Below are 19,061 nucleotides of genomic sequence, written 5' to 3' on the forward strand. Positions count from 1 at the left end.
GTTACTGTCCTCGTATCTTCCCAGTTGTACGCATGGAGAGTTTTTAAAGGAGGGTGGGTGGCGCTGATATTTTGTAAGTTACAGGGACGAAGATTTTATCCGCAAACAAGCAGGCCCTTTATGCGGCGAGTTTTTAGAAAACACATTTCGATTGCTTGAAAAGATTGAACCTCTTTGTAAAAAGACTTGCTGCTATATCCATGTTTGCTTAAAAACACTCTCAAATTCACCAGATGCAGTATAATGATTTTCCAGAGATAAGAAAATTTACTGGTTCCAAATTGTAATGATTTTGGTAAGATTTTGCTTCGTCGGCGCCAACTTTTATCTTGTATCTTTACGTGTGGGGTGTGTGTTTTTAGGCTGTGTTTAAGAGCTTTCGTTATGTTTTGGAAAGTCGAGACATATATTATCGTCTGGCCAACTTTCACCCCTTTGCCCTTTCCTCTTCGCTTTCTCGAAAATGTTTTGCTGCTGCGTTGATATTTTCGACTGATACGGTGGTAGTCGGGGCTGGCTGACAGGGAAGATAGGTATAGCGGGGGGCGGGGGGAGAGGACTTCCAGATCTTTTATACCTATAAAACTTTCAAGTGCGTTATCAGTTATCACACGATATAGTAATCATGGCCGTAAATAATATTAAAAATAAGTGAGAATTTGACAAATTTATTTTCCTAATGCTCGCTAACGAAAATACAAAAATCGTTCACTAAGGTCTTGAAAATCTTCCAATAAAGAAAACTCCAGTGCTGCGATGCCTCAAAAAGTATATGAAAGGATGGTTTGCAGTCAAGAACACACGGGGCATGCTGACAGGTATAAATGCTACAAAAACATCAAGGTTTTCACAGAGAAATTTTTTTCAATTGATTCATTGTAAAGAAAATACTTACACATTTTAGTAGCAGCTGCTGCCGTTGCTCCTCTTTCATTAATTTCTATAAATGTCTTTTGGACAACATCGTCAATATCAATACGTTCTTCGGTGATTCCAATGAAATTTGCATTTTTAGTAAACGGTTCCGTTACACCCAACTTCAGAATACATATAGGGTTTAAATGCAAATTACCTACGAGTTATCACCTACTCACCTCTTTTAGAAGTTCCTTAAAATCAATTGTAGATTCCATCTTGAACTTTGGTATAGTAATCACCGAGTCTAGTTTTTTCAAACTTTGAGGTGAAATAACACTAGAAATATGAGTTTCTAGTTCCTTTAATCCATGCCTATCCTTTGGCAAAACAATAGTCATAGTGACATCATCTCCAACGAACGGTAATTCTAAAAATTCTGCACGAAGTATTTCATTGTAGCAATAATTAAAATCATTTCTTTGTGTCATAAAGTTGGTCGGTACAGTTTCGGTTTCACTGACATAAAAGTCTTGTTTGTAATCCCCACTTGCACCAAACTCATGAACCCAATTTCCATGAAAGTATAAAGTATTTACTAAGATCGCAAAGGTGTCCGATCTTAACGTATCTTTTCCTACCAAATCTTTGATTTTATTGCTAGTTTTTTCCTCAACCCATTGGTTAATTAATTTGGTGGCCCTTTCAGTATCAGCAAAGTTGATGTTTTCTATTCCAGCTTTAAACGTGTTAATGGCGACATCCCTGTAGTCACTTTTGATTTCGCATTTGTCATTAAGGTATATTTTATTTGCGCTGCTGAATTGGTATGGCTCTGCAACGTCGAAATGGTTGTTCAGATTTCGGAAAATATTTTGAATCTTGACTGGATCATTCGGGAAATGCAAAGAGTTACTTAACTGCTTGGCAGAATTTTCTCTGGCTCCGACGGTTGCAAGTGACAGAACAATTTGTGCCGATAAGGGACATATCAAAAAGTTTCCTGTGTTTTTTCCAGAGATTACCTATTGAACAAAGTTATTTAGTTCTGCAGCGTATAGGTTTAAGAAAAGCTTTATAGACGGCCCTTGGTGACCTACCTTGTATACATCGGCAGAAAACTGTAAGTTACTATTCTGAAATTCCTGGATTTCCTCTGATGGTATGACCACAAATATTAGACACAGCAGTAGAATCTTCATGTTAATATCTTGCTGAATAACTACACGTAACGCTATTACCTACTTTCAGTTTATATTAAGGCTATTTATATCGCCACGTAGGTCAGAGGTCAAGACATTAATAAATAACTGATATTGATAATCAAGAAAAGAAAAATTGAATTAAAGCTAAGTACCTGGTTCCATTTCCAAACATGACGTCAAACCGAAACCAATAGTTTGTGGAATATTAAATTATCATTCATTATTCGACGTATCGTTTCCATAACTCCCTACTGATGAAACTTTTTTTACATTGGGTTAACCAATTGCCAAAATAAACTATATTACATAATACAAATAGAATTGTTTTTGTAATTCAAGGTTATCGAGGTCATTTAAGGCTGATCCGACAGCTCAACGTCAACCGTATCCGTATGTTAACAATACATTTTACAATAAATTGAGTTTACAAAGAAGTCTAATTACTCAGCCATTTATGAATATATTGAATTTTTTGGCATCAATGTATAAACAAAGGACTGTTCTAGGTTTCTATAGACTTACAATTTTGATAATTGGTTTAGGTTTCATGTAAATTTGTGTTGAAAAACACTAATGTTGATGAATTTTGCTGAAGTTTCAAGTCATAATTAAAATAATTTAAAAAAATCTAACACTATAGAAGCTTCCCTTTGTATATTGTCTTTAAGATACAAAAAAATATTGCTAATGTACTTATTAGTGACGTAGCTACGAAACCCTTTTAGGCGTTCCAAATTCAGCCCATCGGATCAGCCTGTAGGCATGTGAATCGATAAGGGATGCCATGATCGTCACATCGTCAGACTCCTTGACTTGTTCATTCTAAGAAACTACTCAATCGATTTGAAACAAATAAAGCGTCATTTAAAAGTTTGTACGTGCGTGTTCGTAATTCCACAATTTATGTTGGCTTGAACATCAAACAGAAGGCCATGTTCATATATGTAAAAGAATATACGTTGATATACCTACTCGTGCATTTATCTATATTTAGGCATTCACAGAAAAGGTATAGCGCATGTATTCGTCCCTTTATAACAGATACAGATACTCGTACTTTTTGTGCATACGAATAAAGAACAAGTTTAAAAAGTCATTATGCAAACATAAATGACGAGAGCGTATTTTCCTACTAATAATATTAATGCTAGGACCAGGAAAATACCTTTAGGCTCGAGATCCTTACCCCATTCTCTTTCAAATGAACCCGCCTATCGTCGAGGTCTATACAGTTTAATGAAAAATAGTGGAGCGTATACAAACACAAAAAAATTTTGAAATGGGCATTAGTTTTACTGTTATTCGAAGTGTCTACATCTTTTTTTTAATGCTTTCGTAAATAACATTGTGCATTGTCTACATTAGAAATTTCATTGAATACCTTCATCAATAAAACACACAGCATGCGTTAACAGTAATTTTGAAACCGGTATTAGTTTTAGTTTCAATCAAGATGCCTACATAATATGATACTTCATTTAACTGCTTTCATAAATAAGAAAGTTGCCATTGCGCTTTTAAAACTGCTGTTAGATTTGCTTGTATTCCAAGTGCCTATGTATACAATTTCATTTAAATGCTTTCATAAATAAGATAGTTAGCATTGCACATGCGTTAATCCAAATTTTTGACACTGCGCATGCGCAAAACCAAAAAATACGGACGGGCGACAAAGTGCAGCAATAGCGATTTTTCACTTTGAGGGAAACACGCTAAAAACTAAAAACGATATTGTCAATCTACTGAGAACAAATGTAAGAGCTCCATAAATTAATGTTGCGAGAGAACGAGATAGTACGAACCCCAGGCCGAAACTGGGGGGATTACATGTTCCATTCGATGATTTCTACGCATACAATTTTGATGGCAATTCGAGAATAATGGACTTTTTTTGTACATTTCGTAACATTATGTTAGTGTGCTATATCTTCTGTTATTCAGAGCTCCCTCTCCATGTCTACGTTGCATAAAACATAACCTTCTTTTTGTGTAAACATAAACTATATATTATTTGTATGTAATTATGACTAACACTCTTAAAAAGTTTACTAAATTACTTTCTGAATTGCATGTTCACCCTTTTAACTTAAGCAATTAAGTAAGTCATGGTTACTCCAATTTTGTTTAGAAAAATGCCATGTCGGTCAGTCTATCTCTTTTGCAAATCGCCATGAGCTAAAAGCACCGATTGCTAGGGGCAGATTTTTAAACATGTCACTCCACATTTCTTTTTAGCGCATTTCCACAAAAATAAAAAAAAAATGCGCTATTGTGGCCACTTTGTCCGTCCGTCCGTCCGTCCGTCCGTCCGTCCGCTAACTTTGCGACGCTACTAGTTTTTTATCTTAAGAGCTATTGTTCTACTTTTTTCGCTATTTGGTTCGTTATGGGGTCGAGTCTTGTACCAAGGAAGGAATTTTTTCTGTACCGCTTACAAAAAAAGTTATTGTAAAAAAAACAAAAACCCGTTTTTTACATGTTCCATAATTTTACACTTTTGCCGTTTATTAACGATCCTAGAGATCGTTTATAATTTTGCATTGCTATCTGTCGCCTGCCGGTTGGTCTCTCCGTCTGTTCCTTTGTCTGTCTGTCCATCTATCTGTCCGTGTGAACGATAACTTTGTTAAGAAATGTTCGATCGCTTTTACATCTCCGTTAGTTATGAACTGAATTGCATGAAATTCAATATGGGCATAGATTTAGCCATATAATACGCAATGCCAAAAGTTGGATCGAATCGATTCAAAATTCACAGTGCCCTTTTCGCATCTCGACCATTTATAAACCGAATTGCAAACTTTTTTTACTTATAAAAGTATTTGAATGAAATTTGATACATAGGCACTTGGAATAAAGGAAAATCAAACGCCAATTTCAAAATTTGGTTTTGCGCATGCGCAGTGCAAACTTTTTTATTTATGGAAGAATTTAAACGAAATTTGATACATAGGCACTTGGGATAAAGGAAAATCAAACGCCCATTTCAAAATTTGGTTTTGCGCATGCGCAGTGCCAACTTTTTTATTTATGGAAGAATTTAAACGAAATTTGATACATAGGCACTTGGGATAAAGGAAAATCAACCGCCAATTTCAAAATTTGGTTTTGCGCATGCGCAGTGCCAACTTTTTTATTTATGGAAGAATTTAAACGAAATTTGATACATAAGCACTTCGAATAAAAGAAAATCAAACGCCAATTTCAAAATTTGGTTTTGCGCATGCGCAGTGCCAACTTTTTTATTTATGGAAGAATTTAAACGAAATGTGATACATAAGCACTTCGAATAAAGGAAAATCAAACGCCAATTTCAAAATTTGGTTTTGCGCATGCGCAGTGCCAACTTTTTTATTTATGGAAGAATTTAAACGAAAGTTGATACATAGGCACTTGGGATAAAGGAAAATCAAACGCCAATTTCAAAATTTGGTTTTGCGCATGCGCAGTGCCAACTTTTTATTTATGGAAGAATTTAAACGAAATTTGATACATAGGCACTTGGGATAAAGGAAAATCAAACGCCAATTTCAAAATTTGGTTTTGCGCATGCGCATTGCGCAGTGCCAACTTTTTTTATTTATGGAAGAATTTAAACGAAATTTGATACATAGGCACTTGGGATAAAGGAAAATCAAACGCCAATTTCAAAATTTTGTTTTGCGCATGCGCAGTGCCAACTTTTTTATTTATGGAAGAATTTAAACGAAATTTGATACATAGGCACTTGGGATAAAGGAAAATCAAACGCCAGTTTCAAAATTTTATATTGCGCATGCGCCGTGCCAACTTTTTTATCTATGGAACTATTTAAGTGAAATTTGATACTTAGGCGCTTGGAACAAAGGAAAATCTTAGTTTATTAGTTAGTTATAGTAAATTAGTTTTAAAATTTAAGCTTGCGCATGCGCAGTTCCAACTTTCTTATTTAGAAAAGCATTGAAATGAAATTCTTCTCATAAACTGAAATTGAAGTAGCACGTCAACAATGGATTGCCCATGTGCAACGCTATCTTTCATATTTGTTGCCGGATTTTTACGATTTTAACAGAAGTTGCATCTTACAAATGGGAAATGAATGCAAGTGGAAATGCGCTTTATGTAAATCGTTTACGATTACTTTTTAACTTGTTTGTCCTAGTTCTCCTTCAGTGTTTCTTTTTTTCCAGATCCTTTAGTCAGTAGCAGTGCGCAACAAAACTCGTCTTGAAGTCTGTTTTCGTGTCTCATTTTCAAAATATATTTTTGGGGGACATTTTCTTGTACTAACCACGCTTACAGCAACCTGAAACGAAAATTCTTATATGAAGTACTTGTAAAATGCTGCTTGACGTAGGCGACCTAAATAAAATACTGCTATGCCACGCATAATTTTAGTCTGCGTAATTATTAAGCGACAGAGCAAAGGGATGCAAGCTTTATAGATAGTGTCCGTCTGTCCGTCCGTCCGTGAACACGATAACTGTCAAACGCTTGGACCGATTTGGTTCAAACTTTGCACAGTTCACCTATATGCCACATGTAACAAGTGTATTGAAAATGTGTCAAATCCAATGACCCCGTAGGGTCACACCGAGGGGCTTTGTCGCTTTTTTAGAAGATCTTTAGGGGTTTACTGTATGTTTATCAGAAGGACTAATTGCGCTATGCTTCGTTCATCTTTTATTTTAATTTAAATTTAGGTCATTATTAGGTAAATATGCGAAACTGTTGTTTGTATTTAATTTGATAAGACATTGTAAGATAATAAGAGGTGTTTTTTGTAAGTATAGTATTTTTCTTTTGAAATTATTAGATACGTTTTAAATTCATGTAAAAGGGACATCTGTATCTAAAGTAAATTTGGATTTTTAACAAACAAGCCTGAACGCTCCGTGACGTTCGGGAACGTTCCGTTGTGCCCGAAGACGTTGAGTTTCTATCACAGTTTTGGAAGCAAAGTATTTAAAATTTACTGAGAGGTTCCAACCTATGTATATACAACCTACGCCGATGCGCACATTTTTGTGAGCTGGGAACCGCGCTACATTTTAGAAGGGGAAAAGTTGTCTGCTCCGTCTCGGAGAGCACTGACGCTTGTTACTTTTGAGTTGTCTTGATTTAGGCGATCATTGAGAAAGCATCGTGTTATAGTTTGTTTGTTGTTATTTTTGTGTTATTTAATGCAGCTAGTTTGCATTTCTTTATCATGTATTTGTGTTTTGTATGGAACATTTTATATATTTATTTAATTTTCCGTCTTGTTTTTGAAATTGGCTTGATTTAACCTCAATGCAGAATTACGTGTTTTTGATACCGTTAATTTCAATTTCAGCCCTGTTAAGCTCTCTTGGACATCCGAACACTCCGATTGAGATACAAGGCGTCGTTGGAAGACGACATCCTGAAGAGTCAGATTAAGCTCATACTTATTTGAGACAGGGTTACACCGCACGACGGGTATTATTTAGGATGCATAACCCGTTTCGGTTCTCTGGCTAGCACCCTCGGCCAATAGATCACCCACCGTCGATATAATAATATAATATAATACGTCTCTTTGCTCTTCCTGCGAATACTTGCAGTTCAAGCTCACCCCGAACTCTTGTTAGGAATGAGGCTTTTTTTTTATTAATTCGAGCGAATAGGATCATTCAGCGGTATAATCAGAATCATTGGGCGCTACTCGAGAGCGCATCATTGAATTTGATTTGGTTAGTTTTGGAAAAAGTTTGATTTTAGATTTAAGGTGTTTGTAATTACTTATAAATTTTGTCCCGTGTGTTTACGAATCCAGTACATTTAAAGTGTTGTCTAATTTTGGCAAGCCGTTCGTGTCATTCATTTAATTTATTTTTTAAGTCTTAGTCCTGAAGTTCTATCTGAGGGATTTTTGTGGGGGTCATGCTGGGCTACCCGGTCGTTCACACAGAAAACCGGTTATGGCTAGGGAATGCAATCCCGCAGCAAAATCTCAATCCCGGTATCTGCGGGATTGTTAGATGTTAATCCCGCGGGATCCCGGTATTTGCGGGATCCCGCAAAACTTTAAATAAATTGGCAAATAAGCAATTCTGTGCGGTTAACTTCTGTACGGTTAACTTCTGTATTAAAATAAATTGCTAATTATCATAATATTTAACAAAAAAGTACCTTCAGCCTAACTAAGAGCTCAAAAAAACCTTACCTGTAAAGCACAAAAAGGTGAACTTCTAAAGTACCTCAAAAATCATAGTGCATTTTTAACGAAAAAAGTTTAACAATTATTTAAAGAATAACTTCTCCGTTATACATTTCATTAACAAAGTATACAGATTCGTCCCCTTGGTCGACAAATTCCTCATTCCCGAAAATCCCGCTCCATTTGTGTGCGAGATTAATCCCGCAAAAATGCTAAGGGATCCCGGTATTTCGGGATCCCGCGATCCCGGTATTGCATTCCCTAGTTATGGCATATTTCAATCAGTACATTTTCTAAGGAAGCTTGGCGTTGAAACTTCATCTTGAAAGAGCTTAGGTTCCGTTATATTCAGATGTATTTGCGTTGCATAAAATTTTACTGTTTCTAGAGTTTTATCCGCAGGAAGTGCTTAAAAAATCTGCCGTCTTATTTTTTTTTGATGATATGAAAAACGCATGCTGGGTTATTTGAAATTTTGAACACGGAAAAGACGTTTATTGAACCTATTATTATTCCGACACGTACAACATATTTAATCCTTAGCTAAAATTATTGATTATTATTGACTACCCCTCGCAGACTCGCGTATTGCAAAAGGTGGTTAATTTAGCCCCTAGGAAAAAAACTTAATTCCGTCACACAAGGGCTGTGCCTTTCCGACGACACCAATTGACAATCAGATCAACACTGTAGAAAAAGTTCGGAAAAACCTGAAAAATCACCACGTTAGTATAACACGTTTGGGGAAGGCGCCCAGATCTCGCTAACTCTACATCGTGTAGTCCCTTCCCTAAACGGCGCCGGTATGTACATGTATACTCCTCGTCGTTCTTCTACGGGCCCGCATTTGCTACCAGCCAGCCAGCTGGCCATACTAAGTTATCTTTCTACAAATAAATTTGCAAAAATGCACTAATAGAATAAACCTGTTCCGTGCAATGGTAGTTGAGTTTGCAATGTGTTTTTGTTTTTTGCTAATTACGCCAAGAATTCCCAAAGAATTGTACTATCTAATACCTAACAAGTTAAAAAGTAATCGTAAACGATTTACATAAAGCGCATTTCCACTTGCATTCATTTCCCATTTGTAAGATGCAACTTCTGTTAATATCGTAAAAATCCGACCACAAATATGAAAGATAGCGTTGCACATGGGCAATCCATTGTTGACGTGCTACTTCAATTTCAGTTTATGAGAAGAATTTCATTTCAATGCTTTTCTAAATAAGAACGTTGGAACTGCGCATGCGCAAACCTAAATTTTAAAACTAATGTTAGATTTTCCTTTGTTCCAAGCGCCTAAGTATCAAATTTCACTTAAATAGTTCCATAGATAAAAAAGTTGGCACGCGCATGCGCAAAATAAAATTTTGAAACTGGCGCTAGATTTTCCTTTATTTCAAGTGCCTATGTATCACATTTCATTTAAATTCTTCCATAAATAAAAAAGTTGGCACTGCGCATGCGCAAAACCAAATTTTGAAATTGGCGTTTGATTTTCCTTTATCCCAAGTGCCTATGTATCAAATTTCGTTTAAATTCTTCCATAAATAAAAAAGTTGGCACTGCGCATGCGCAAAACCAAATTTTGAAATTGGCGTTTGATTTTCCTTTATTCCAAGTGCCTATGTATCAAATTTCATTCAAATACTTTTATAAGTAAAAAAGTTTGCAATTCGGTTTATAAATGGTCGAGATGCGAAAAGGGCACTGTGAATTTTGAATCGATTCGATTCAACTTTTGGCATTGCGTATTATATGGCTAAAGCTATGCCCATATTGAATTTCATGCAATTCAGTTCATAACTAACGGAGATGTAAAAGCGATCGAACATTTCTAAACAAAGTTATCGTTCACACGGACAGATAGATGGACAGACAGACAAAGGAACAGACGGACAGACCAACCGGCAGGCGACAGATAGCAATGCAAAATTATAAACGATCTCTAGGATCGTTAATAAACGGCAAAAGTGTAAAATTATGGAACATGTAAAAAACGGTTTTTTGTTTTTTTTACAATAACTTTTTTTGTAAGCGGTACAGAAAAAATTCCTTCCTTGGTACAAGACTCGACACCATAACGAACCAAATAGCGAAAAAGTAGAACAATAATAGCTCTTAAGATAAAGAACTAGTAGCGTCGCAAAGTTAGCGGACGGACGGACGGACGGACGGACGTACGGACGGACGGACGGACGGACGGACAAAGTGGCCACAATAGCGCATTTTTTTTTTATTTTTGTGGAAATGCGCTAAAAATGAATAAGATTTCGCTGAAAACTAAACTCTTTGAAATTTATGTACATAACAACCAAGTGAAGATATTACAAAAAAAGCGCAAAAACAGATACTTTGTACTGCGCATGGTTTCGCTATTGCTGTCTTTCATTGTTGGAACTTGAAGGTCTCCCTATCATCCCAGTGAAGAGATTAAAATCAAAATATTAATAACCTTCAACTATGTTCAAATAATCTATTTGTTTCTAGTTGTCTCAGAAATCCGTAAAAAAATTAATTAATCTCGATGAATACACTACAGTCCAAATAGTTATCGAAATTCCGTTTAAATTTTTGACTACGAAGACAAATAATCCAGTACTTTACAAACAGTAATGTGGAAAATCCTAATTAGTAAGTTTCTCTTATCGGGTTTGACGTCATGTCTTTGAAAACTAAATTAGACATCCCACTCTACTTTGTCGCCCACTCTGACTACTTATCAGGTATTTATTGTTGATTTGACCCATAACCTCTGCGCTGGTATAAATAGATTGAATATTAAAATTTAGTGTGTCAACTTGTAATACGACAAAATATTAGGATGAAGTTTCTGTTGTTATGTGTCATATTTACAGTCATAAATTCGGAGGAAATACAGGAATTTCAGGACAGTAACCTACAATTTGCTACTGATATATACAAGGTACGTAAGAATCACCACTGTCAACTGTGCACAACTAAATCATTTACTCCACAGCAAATCTCTAAAAGAAACACCGAAAACTTTTTGATATGTCCGCTATCAGCACAAATTGTTCTATCACTTGCAACTGTAGGAGCCAGAGAAAATTCTGCCAAGCAGTTAAGTAACTGCTTGTATTTACCGAACGATTCAGTAAAAATTCAAAGTATTTTTCAAAAGCTGAACAACAACTTTGACGTTACAAAGCCATACCAATTCAGCAGCGCAAATAAAATATATCTTAACAACAAATGCGAAATCAAAAGTCATTACAGAGACATCGCCATTAACACGTTTAAAGCCGGAATAGAAAACATCAATTTTTCGGAAACTGAAAAGGCCACCAAAATAATTAACCAATGGGTTGAGAGTAAGACTAACAGTAAAATCAAAGATCTGATACAGAAGAATACAATACAATCGAACACGTTTGCCATCTTAGTAAACGCCTTATACTTTCATGGAGATTGGGTCAATGAATTTGGTTATAGTGGAGATTACAAGCAAGATTTTTATGTCAGCGAAAACGAAACCGTGTCAGTCAACTATATGACGCAAAGAAACTACTTTAATTATTGCTATAATGAGAAACTCCACGCAGAATTTTTAGAACTACCGTTCGTTGGAGATGATGTAACTATGACCATTGTTTTGCCGAAGGATACGCATGGGCTCAAAAAACTAGAAAATCATATTTCTAGCGTGATTTCACCTCAACGTTTAGCAAAATCGGACGCTCTCATTACTATACCAAAATTTAAAATGGAATCGACAATAGATTTTAAACAAGTTTTGAAAGAGGTAAGGACGAAATCATCGGTCGCAAACTTGTAATTAAGATTTCTATACTAAAGTTAGGTGTAACGGAACCATTTACCGAATATGCAAATTTTAATGGAATCACTGAGAATGGTATTTATATTGACGATGTTATCCAAAAGACGTTTATAGAAATTAATGAAAAAGGTGCAACGGCCGCTGCTGCTACTCAAATGTGTAAGTATTTCTTAAATTTAGATCAGATACAGATTTACTTTTTGTTCCAGCGATTATACCTTACAGCACGCCCGATGTGGTCTTCACTGCGGACCATTCATTCATTTACTTCCTGAGACATCGCAGTGTTGGAGTGTTCTTTATTGGCAGGTTATCAAGACCCTAGTTGACTACGTAGTTAGTTATTATTTCCCGTGTCAATAATTGTGTGAATTTTGTAAATACCTTAGTTATTTTAGATACGTAACACGATAGTTTACTTTCACTTTCTGCTATAACGATCATTGTAGACTGAAAATAGAAAAATATAAAGAAATTCGTCTTGAAACAACAAAGTAAACCAGGTGTCAAATTCTTGACAGAATAGCTTCCTAGCTGAAACCAAAAATTGCCAACATATGTACGCACTTACAGACGGGAAAAATTTATTCTTTAAAAGTTGCTTAAAATGATCTAAAACGTCAATTTTTACGCATGCATTTTGTTTGCTTTTATTAGAGGGACCTACCATCCAAATTTCGTTAAAATTGCTCCATAAATAAGAAAGTTGGATGTTGCACATGCGCAACACTATTTTTTGCGCATGCATTTTGTTAGCTTTTATTAAAAGGACCTACCATCTAAATTTCGTTAAAATTGTTCCATAAATAAGAAAGTTGCATTTCTGCGCATGCGCAACACGATTTTGCGCATGCGCATTTTGCATTTTGTTTGCTTTTATTAGAGGGACCTACCATCCAATTTTCGTTAAAATTGCTCCATAAATAAGAAAGTTGGATGTTGCACATGCGCAACTCGATTTTTTGCGCATGCATTTTGTTTTCTTTTATTAGGAGGACCTACCATCCAAATTTCGTTTTAATTGTTCCATAAATAAGAAAATTGCATTTCTGCGCATGCGCAACACGATTTTTGCGCATGAATTTTGTTTGCTTTTATTAAAGGGACTTACCATAGAAATTTCGTTTAAATTGCTTCAGAAACAAGATCGTTGCGTTTTGCACATATGCAACACAATTTTTTGACTGACAATTTTTTTCTCCGTTTTTTGATAATATAACCCGGCCCAATTTTTTTGTAGGTTGTACACAGGAAAATAAGGTCTTCCAAATAATAGAATAAAAATTTTAGGTTGCTATTTGAAAAAAAAAGTTCGATGCCGTTACGGCGCTCCAAAATTTTTTTTCAAAAATCCGGCCCGTTATTTTTCTGTTCGGTATGCCTAAAACATATATACAAAATTTCAACAAAATCCGTCGAGCCGTTTTCTCAGAAAATTGCCAACAAACGTACGTACGTACATACGTACGTACATACGTACACATACGGACGAAAAAAAATTTTATTCTTTAAAAGTTGCTTAAAATGGTCTAAAACGTCGACATTTGATGAAATTTTGAAATGCTCAAAAAACGGCTATCGCAATAGCTACCTAGCACATGCTAGGAAGCTAAAAATCAACAATATCACCATTTTCTTGACGTTGTTAATATACAGGGTTCTGTTCTGTCTTGACATATTTTCAAAGAATAATTTCATTTGAATCTTTTCAAAATGTGACAATTTTAAGTATGAGATTTCTCTGGAAATGAAGAAAGTAGTTATTCATCTGAGAGAACCTGTCTAAACGTTTGTTGAGCGAAATTTCGTGGTTGTGATCTCTAAAAGTAACAGGGTGACATTCTCATTAATCATTATTAACTAGTACGGTAGTAGGTAGTTAATAACGACCTTTATTATTAACCACTTTGAAACAACGGTTGTGAAAGGCCTATTTTACAAGTGAAAAAAAGGTTAGCAATCATGATATTTTAGGCTAGTAGTGAAAAAAAATTAGTTCCCTATCTAAACTGGGTTTTTCAACAGGAGAAAGGATTAGACATTGGGGAAAATAAGCCAGCTAAATTTTACTGCGAGAGAAATTCCGGGAGTTGAAAGGGGTGGAAAGTGAATAATGTCTAAAAAAATATTTTCCCGGAAGGCCAATATAGACGACATTCGTTACTCTTTACTCTCTTGTAAAGATAATACGTATCCAATGTCTATCAATATATAGGATTCTGGTCCACCAATGACTTATTCACTGGCCCTATTTAATTGTTTGTATATTGCAAGTGTTGGGTACTGACTATCATGCTATAGGATTAACATATATAAGTACATCCCAGAAAGAATGCAAAATTAAATATTAGTTAAGACTTGTATACTGGTTTTGGAGTACAAATGAAAACCACTTGAACTAGTTGATAAGTCATCGGTGGTTAACGTGTTAAAGAATCTCAAATGGAAAACAGAAGTTGTAACGGTAGCTCTTAAATTTGGATTTGCTTTTTCGAATTTTATAGGCAAAGGTAAAGTAGAGATTTTTTTAAATTTATTTATATATTTAGGAGCCCCTCAATTACTTATATTATTGGTGCTCCGGCTTGGTAAGTACAATACGTGGGTACACTAGTTTATGCAATATGATGTGGTAAGAAAGATAACATTATGAACGTTGTGCATGATGGTGAGTACAGTAGAGGTAATGATGTAAATGACAGTTAAACATAATTCACATTGATAGGTACAGAGATTTTTTAGATTTAAGGGTTAGAGAAATTTAGGCACTACTCAGTCTCTAGGGTGTAAAAATTTAGAGGGTTGAATTTTCCAATAAATTGTATGGCTGATGGATTTGTAATAAAAAATCTGGTGGAATTATATATATATTGTCAAATAAACCTTACATGTACCGTTAGGTGTTAAGGTTAATACATACATGTAATGAAACTAAATAAACTAAATTCTGTACATTTCCTTTCATATTAAACTAAATATCTATCCTAATGGTTGTATAATCCGTAGTTGGCATGTGCTCTGCTATGCTGTTCTTCCTAATCGTCGCTTTCGTTATATATCATCTTGGCCCATTCTTTTTTATCTTTTGCTAGCGTTTTTCCTTCACTCCACGACAGTCCCTTTTCTCGGAGGTTTTCTAGTATTTCATTGTCCCACGTCTTCCTTGGTCTTCCTCTTTTTCTTTTTTGCCATGGTCTAGCTTGCCATACATTCTTCGTTTTTCTTCCTTCGCCCATCCTCATTAGGTGCCCAAACCATTTTAGCTGTTGCCGTTTGATTGATTCTATTATCGGTTCTACTTCTAATTCTCTTCTTACTATGTCGTTCTTGCATCTGTCTAATCTCGTTATCCCCATTACTCCCCTCAGATATTTCATTTCGATCGCCTGAATTTTACTTGAAGCTTGATTTGTTACTACCCAACTTTCGCACCCATACACTATAGTTGGCTTAAAGATTGTTTTATAGACCCTAATTTTAGTTTTCCTCGATATTAGTTTATTTCTAATAAATGATCGGTTTAAGGAGTAATAGAGGTTTGTTGCTGCTGTCAGCCTGTCGCTCAATTCTGCATCGATTTTGCCATTTTTCTGAATTTTGACACCAAGATATTTAAATGTGTCCACTTGCTCGATGCTTTTTCCATATATTAGTATTGTCATGTTTATATTATCGTTTCCTATCGCCATCACTTTAGTCTTTTTAACATTTATTCTTAAATTTCTATCCTTCAAGGCTTTCGACCATATATCTAAATTGTTTTGTAAATCCCGCTCGTTTTTTGCGAATATCATCAGATCGTCTGCAAATGCACTTTCCGCTAGTTCTACTGTTACCAGATTTCTATATCCCACATTTAACTTCCTAGTTTTTCCTTTCACTTCTTTGATTATATCGTCCATGACCACGTTAAACAGCGCTGGACTAAGTACTCCTCCTTGTCGTAGGCCCTCTTTAGTAGTGAACTCCTCTGATTGGTAATTGCCAGTTCTTACGTAGTTTCTTGTATTTGTATACATGCTCCTTATACATTTTCCTAATTTGTTTCCAATTCCTCTTCTTTTTAGGCTGCTCCACACTAATCTTCTGGGTATACTGTCGAAAGCTTTTTCTAAGTCTATGAAGGCCACAAATATTGTTTCTCTGGTGTATTTTTCTATTAGTTGTTTTAACATAAATATGTGGTCTTGCACTCCTCTTCCTTTCCTAAACCCACATTGGGATTCTTCCAATTGGGTTTCCGTTTTTTCCTCTAATCTTTTTCCTAGTATCCTTTCATACACCTTTGCTAAGATGCATGTCATCGTAATTCCCCTGTAGTTCGTACAGTCCCTTTTATCTCCTTTTTTATATATTGGCATCAATATCCCTATCTCCCAATCTTTTGGTATTTGTTCTTCTAGCCACACCTTGTTGTATAATGCGGTTACTACTTCCATTCCCTCTCTTCCTAGCTTCTTAACCATCTCAGTACTTACACCGTCATGCCCTACTGCTTTCCCTCTTTTTAGTCTTTTCACAGCCTCCATTACTTCCTCTAATTTAATACCACTTTCCTCGTTATTATCCTCGTCTTCTACGTGTTGGTCCTCTTCTATACTTATAATTGATTGGTCTATCGTTAGCATTTCCTCGAAGTATTCCTTCCATCTCTTTAGAATATCCTCCTCTTCCGACACTATCCTTCCTTCTTTTGTTTTAATGTGAGTAATTTTCTGTGCCTTTCCTTTTCGTATTGTCTTTAAGACTTTATAGAATAATTTTTGGTTTCCTACCGCGTCCCGTTCCATCGTTTCACCAAATTCTTCCCATGCTTTTTGTTTGGCTTCTTTTACCATTTGTTTGACTTTATTCCTTTGTTGTTTATAGGTGTTAAATTTTTCCTTCTCTCTACTACCCAAGTATTCCTTCCATCTCAGTTTTTTATTTTTTATTTCGTTTTTCAGTTCTTCGCTCCACCATCTGGTTTGTTTTTTGTTTCCTCTTATTTTTACTTCCCCACACACTTCTCTTGCCGTCTTTATCATACTCTCTTTCATACGTTCCCATATCTCTTCAATTGATGCTTCTCCTAACACTTCTTTAATTTTTCTCATTTCTGTTTCCGTTCTAGATGTATATTCTCTTGCAAACTCCTCTTCTTTCAGCTTATATGTTTTGACTTTTTGTATGCATATTTTCCCAGCGTTTCCTATTGCCCTTATCGCTTTGTACTGTTCTGCAGGAACCTTCATTTTTGACATTACTAAGTAGTGATCAGAATATATTTCGGATCCTCTATATACTCGTGTGTCCATTATTTCCTTCCTGTGATATCTGTCTATTATAATGTAATCTATTATAGATCTCTCCCCTCTGCTCCTTACTTCCCTCGTGTATTTGTGTATATCCTTGTGTGCATAAAAAGTGTTTGTTATTATTAAATTGTTTAGCAGGCAGAAATCAACCAATCTTCTTCCATTATTATTTAACGTAGTTTCGCCATATGTACCAATGGTTTCTCCAGATTCTTGGTTCCTTTTACCTACTCTTCCATTTAAGTCACCAATTATTAGTAGTCTTCCCTTAATCTCTTCAATTTCTTCTGTTAACTTTTCCCAGAATTCATCTTTTATTTTCACTGCTTCATTTTCATCTGGTCCATATACTACCAATATTGATGTTTTGCTTTGCTCCCCGATATCCAATTCTACCTGTAGTAACCTCGCTGTAATGCCCTTCCATTTGTATATGTGTTTTGCTTTGTCCTTCTTTATTATGCAACCCACTCCTTCCCTAGCTCTGTTACTATGTTGCACTCCGCTGTATATGAAGAGATGTCCACTATCTAGTACTATCTCTCCAGTTCCTTTCTTCTTAGTTTCAGTTATTCCTAAAATGTCTAAATCTGCTTTCTCAAATTCCTCCTCTAATTCTTTTTCCTTATCCATTATGCTTCTAACGTTCCAAGTACCAATTTTTAGAATGTAATAATTGTCCGTGCCTTTTGATTCGTTTGCCGATTCCATTGCCTTGTCCGTCGTTATGTTCCTGCTCCCTGGAGATCCTACCCGTTTTTTGTCTGAGCGTCCTCTTCGACAAGCCGATCTAGTTGTAGATCCCACCTCCAATTCTTACCGTTAATAGTCATTCTTTGGTAACTGGTCCTTACACGATTTCCTTTCTGTCTTTCCTCTCTTGCTCTGTTCCTGATTTCCGATTGTATTCTCCCTTCCTCTTTGGTAAGGTCGTTTTCTATGTAGATTTTTGCTTGGCCTAAAACTTTCTTTTTTTTCATGATTTCCAGTTTATCCTCCCAATTTTCTAGTTCTACGCATAGTATTGGAAAATCATCTTTTGTTGGAATTTTTCTCACTTGCCTGATGTGGGGAGTTGCATCCAGTTTGGTGCTCAAGAATGTTTCCGTTTCTTCTTTAGCTCTTCCTGCGTTCGTTTTTAGTCCTTTTATTATTATATTGTTCTTTCTGTCTCTTTTCTCTCTGTGTTCTACAATATGCTCCAGTTTTGCTATACGGTCGCTTAATACTTTTCTTTCTTTCTGCCATTCTATTTCTTTTTGTTGGAACTCTGCCCTTAGTTTTGCAACTAATTCATTATTAATTTTGATACCTTCCATTAATTCATCTTTATTATTTTGCATATCCTCCTTTATTTCACACCTCATGGAGTTAATGAGGTCTTTTATTTCTTCCATCTCGTTCTCTGTAGGTTTTCTTTGCTCTTCCCTTGAAGGGCTACGCGAAGTTTTCTTACTCCTTTGGGATGGGTCCGGCGAAGCTTTATTTCTTTTCCTTTTATAATTGGCATCTACCGTTTCTCCAAGATCGCTACTCATTTATTTCAGCGCTGAGTTATTGTGCCTTTACCGCTAGTTACACCACTAGCTTTAATCTAAATTAGCTAATGATATTTGTACCTAACAATAAATTCCTGTCATTAAGCCTTATAATTGGTGTAGGTTTTTAGATTCAGTTTTCAAAACAAAATGCAGATCACTTAATGTGCCTAGGTTATCTTTTAGCGCGTTATTTAGAATCCG

The 19,061-nt window shown here is 35.5% G+C and overlaps 2 protein-coding genes across 2 annotated transcripts; one reads left to right on the top strand and one right to left on the bottom strand.

The window, feature by feature from the left end:
- Window positions 1–652: 652 nt before the first annotated feature.
- On the bottom strand, window positions 653–2,113 carry LOC116164326 (antichymotrypsin-2-like). The gene is made up of 4 exons (XM_031478493.1): window positions 1,956–2,113; window positions 1,095–1,880; window positions 896–1,037; window positions 653–827 (listed from the first exon to the last, which is right to left on the bottom strand). Exons 1-4 carry the CDS (start codon window positions 2,055–2,057, stop codon window positions 712–714), a joined length of 1,146 nt encoding a protein of 381 aa, XP_031334353.1. The 5' UTR covers window positions 2,058–2,113; the 3' UTR covers window positions 653–711.
- Window positions 2,114–10,822: 8,709 nt separating this feature from the next.
- On the top strand, window positions 10,823–12,497 carry LOC116164327 (serpin B4-like). Its single transcript, XM_031478494.1, has 4 exons — window positions 10,823–11,146; window positions 11,201–11,986; window positions 12,040–12,181; window positions 12,232–12,497. The coding sequence occupies exons 1-4, from the start codon at window positions 11,045–11,047 to the stop codon at window positions 12,345–12,347; spliced, it is 1,146 nt and encodes a 381-aa protein (XP_031334354.1). The 5' UTR covers window positions 10,823–11,044; the 3' UTR covers window positions 12,348–12,497.
- The last annotated feature ends 6,564 nt before the right edge of the window (window positions 12,498–19,061 follow it).

Source organism: Photinus pyralis, unplaced genomic scaffold (genome assembly GCF_008802855.1).
Source record: "Photinus pyralis isolate 1611_PpyrPB1 unplaced genomic scaffold, Ppyr1.3 Ppyr1.4_LG2, whole genome shotgun sequence".
Taxonomy (NCBI): domain Eukaryota; kingdom Metazoa; phylum Arthropoda; class Insecta; order Coleoptera; family Lampyridae; genus Photinus; species Photinus pyralis.

What these genes read in the sequence shown, in the direction of transcription:
- LOC116164326 (XM_031478493.1), bottom strand. Translation starts at nt 2,057, where the DNA reads ATGAAGATTCTACTGCTGTGTCTAATATTTGTGGTCATACCATCAGAG. An exon ending in TTTCTGCCGATGTATACAAG is followed by an intron (nt 1,881 to 1,955) that starts GTAGGTCACCAA and finishes TTTGTTCAATAG; the next exon opens with GTAATCTCTGGAAAAAACAC. An exon ending in AGCAGCTGCTACTAAAATGT is followed by an intron (nt 828 to 895) that starts GTAAGTATTTTC and finishes ATGTTTTTGTAG; the next exon opens with CATTTATACCTGTCAGCATG.
- LOC116164327 (XM_031478494.1), top strand. Translation starts at nt 11,045, where the DNA reads ATGAAGTTTCTGTTGTTATGTGTCATATTTACAGTCATAAATTCGGAG. An exon ending in TTGCTACTGATATATACAAG is followed by an intron (nt 11,147 to 11,200) that starts GTACGTAAGAAT and finishes TTTACTCCACAG; the next exon opens with CAAATCTCTAAAAGAAACAC. An exon ending in CGCTGCTGCTACTCAAATGT is followed by an intron (nt 12,182 to 12,231) that starts GTAAGTATTTCT and finishes TTTTTGTTCCAG; the next exon opens with CGATTATACCTTACAGCACG.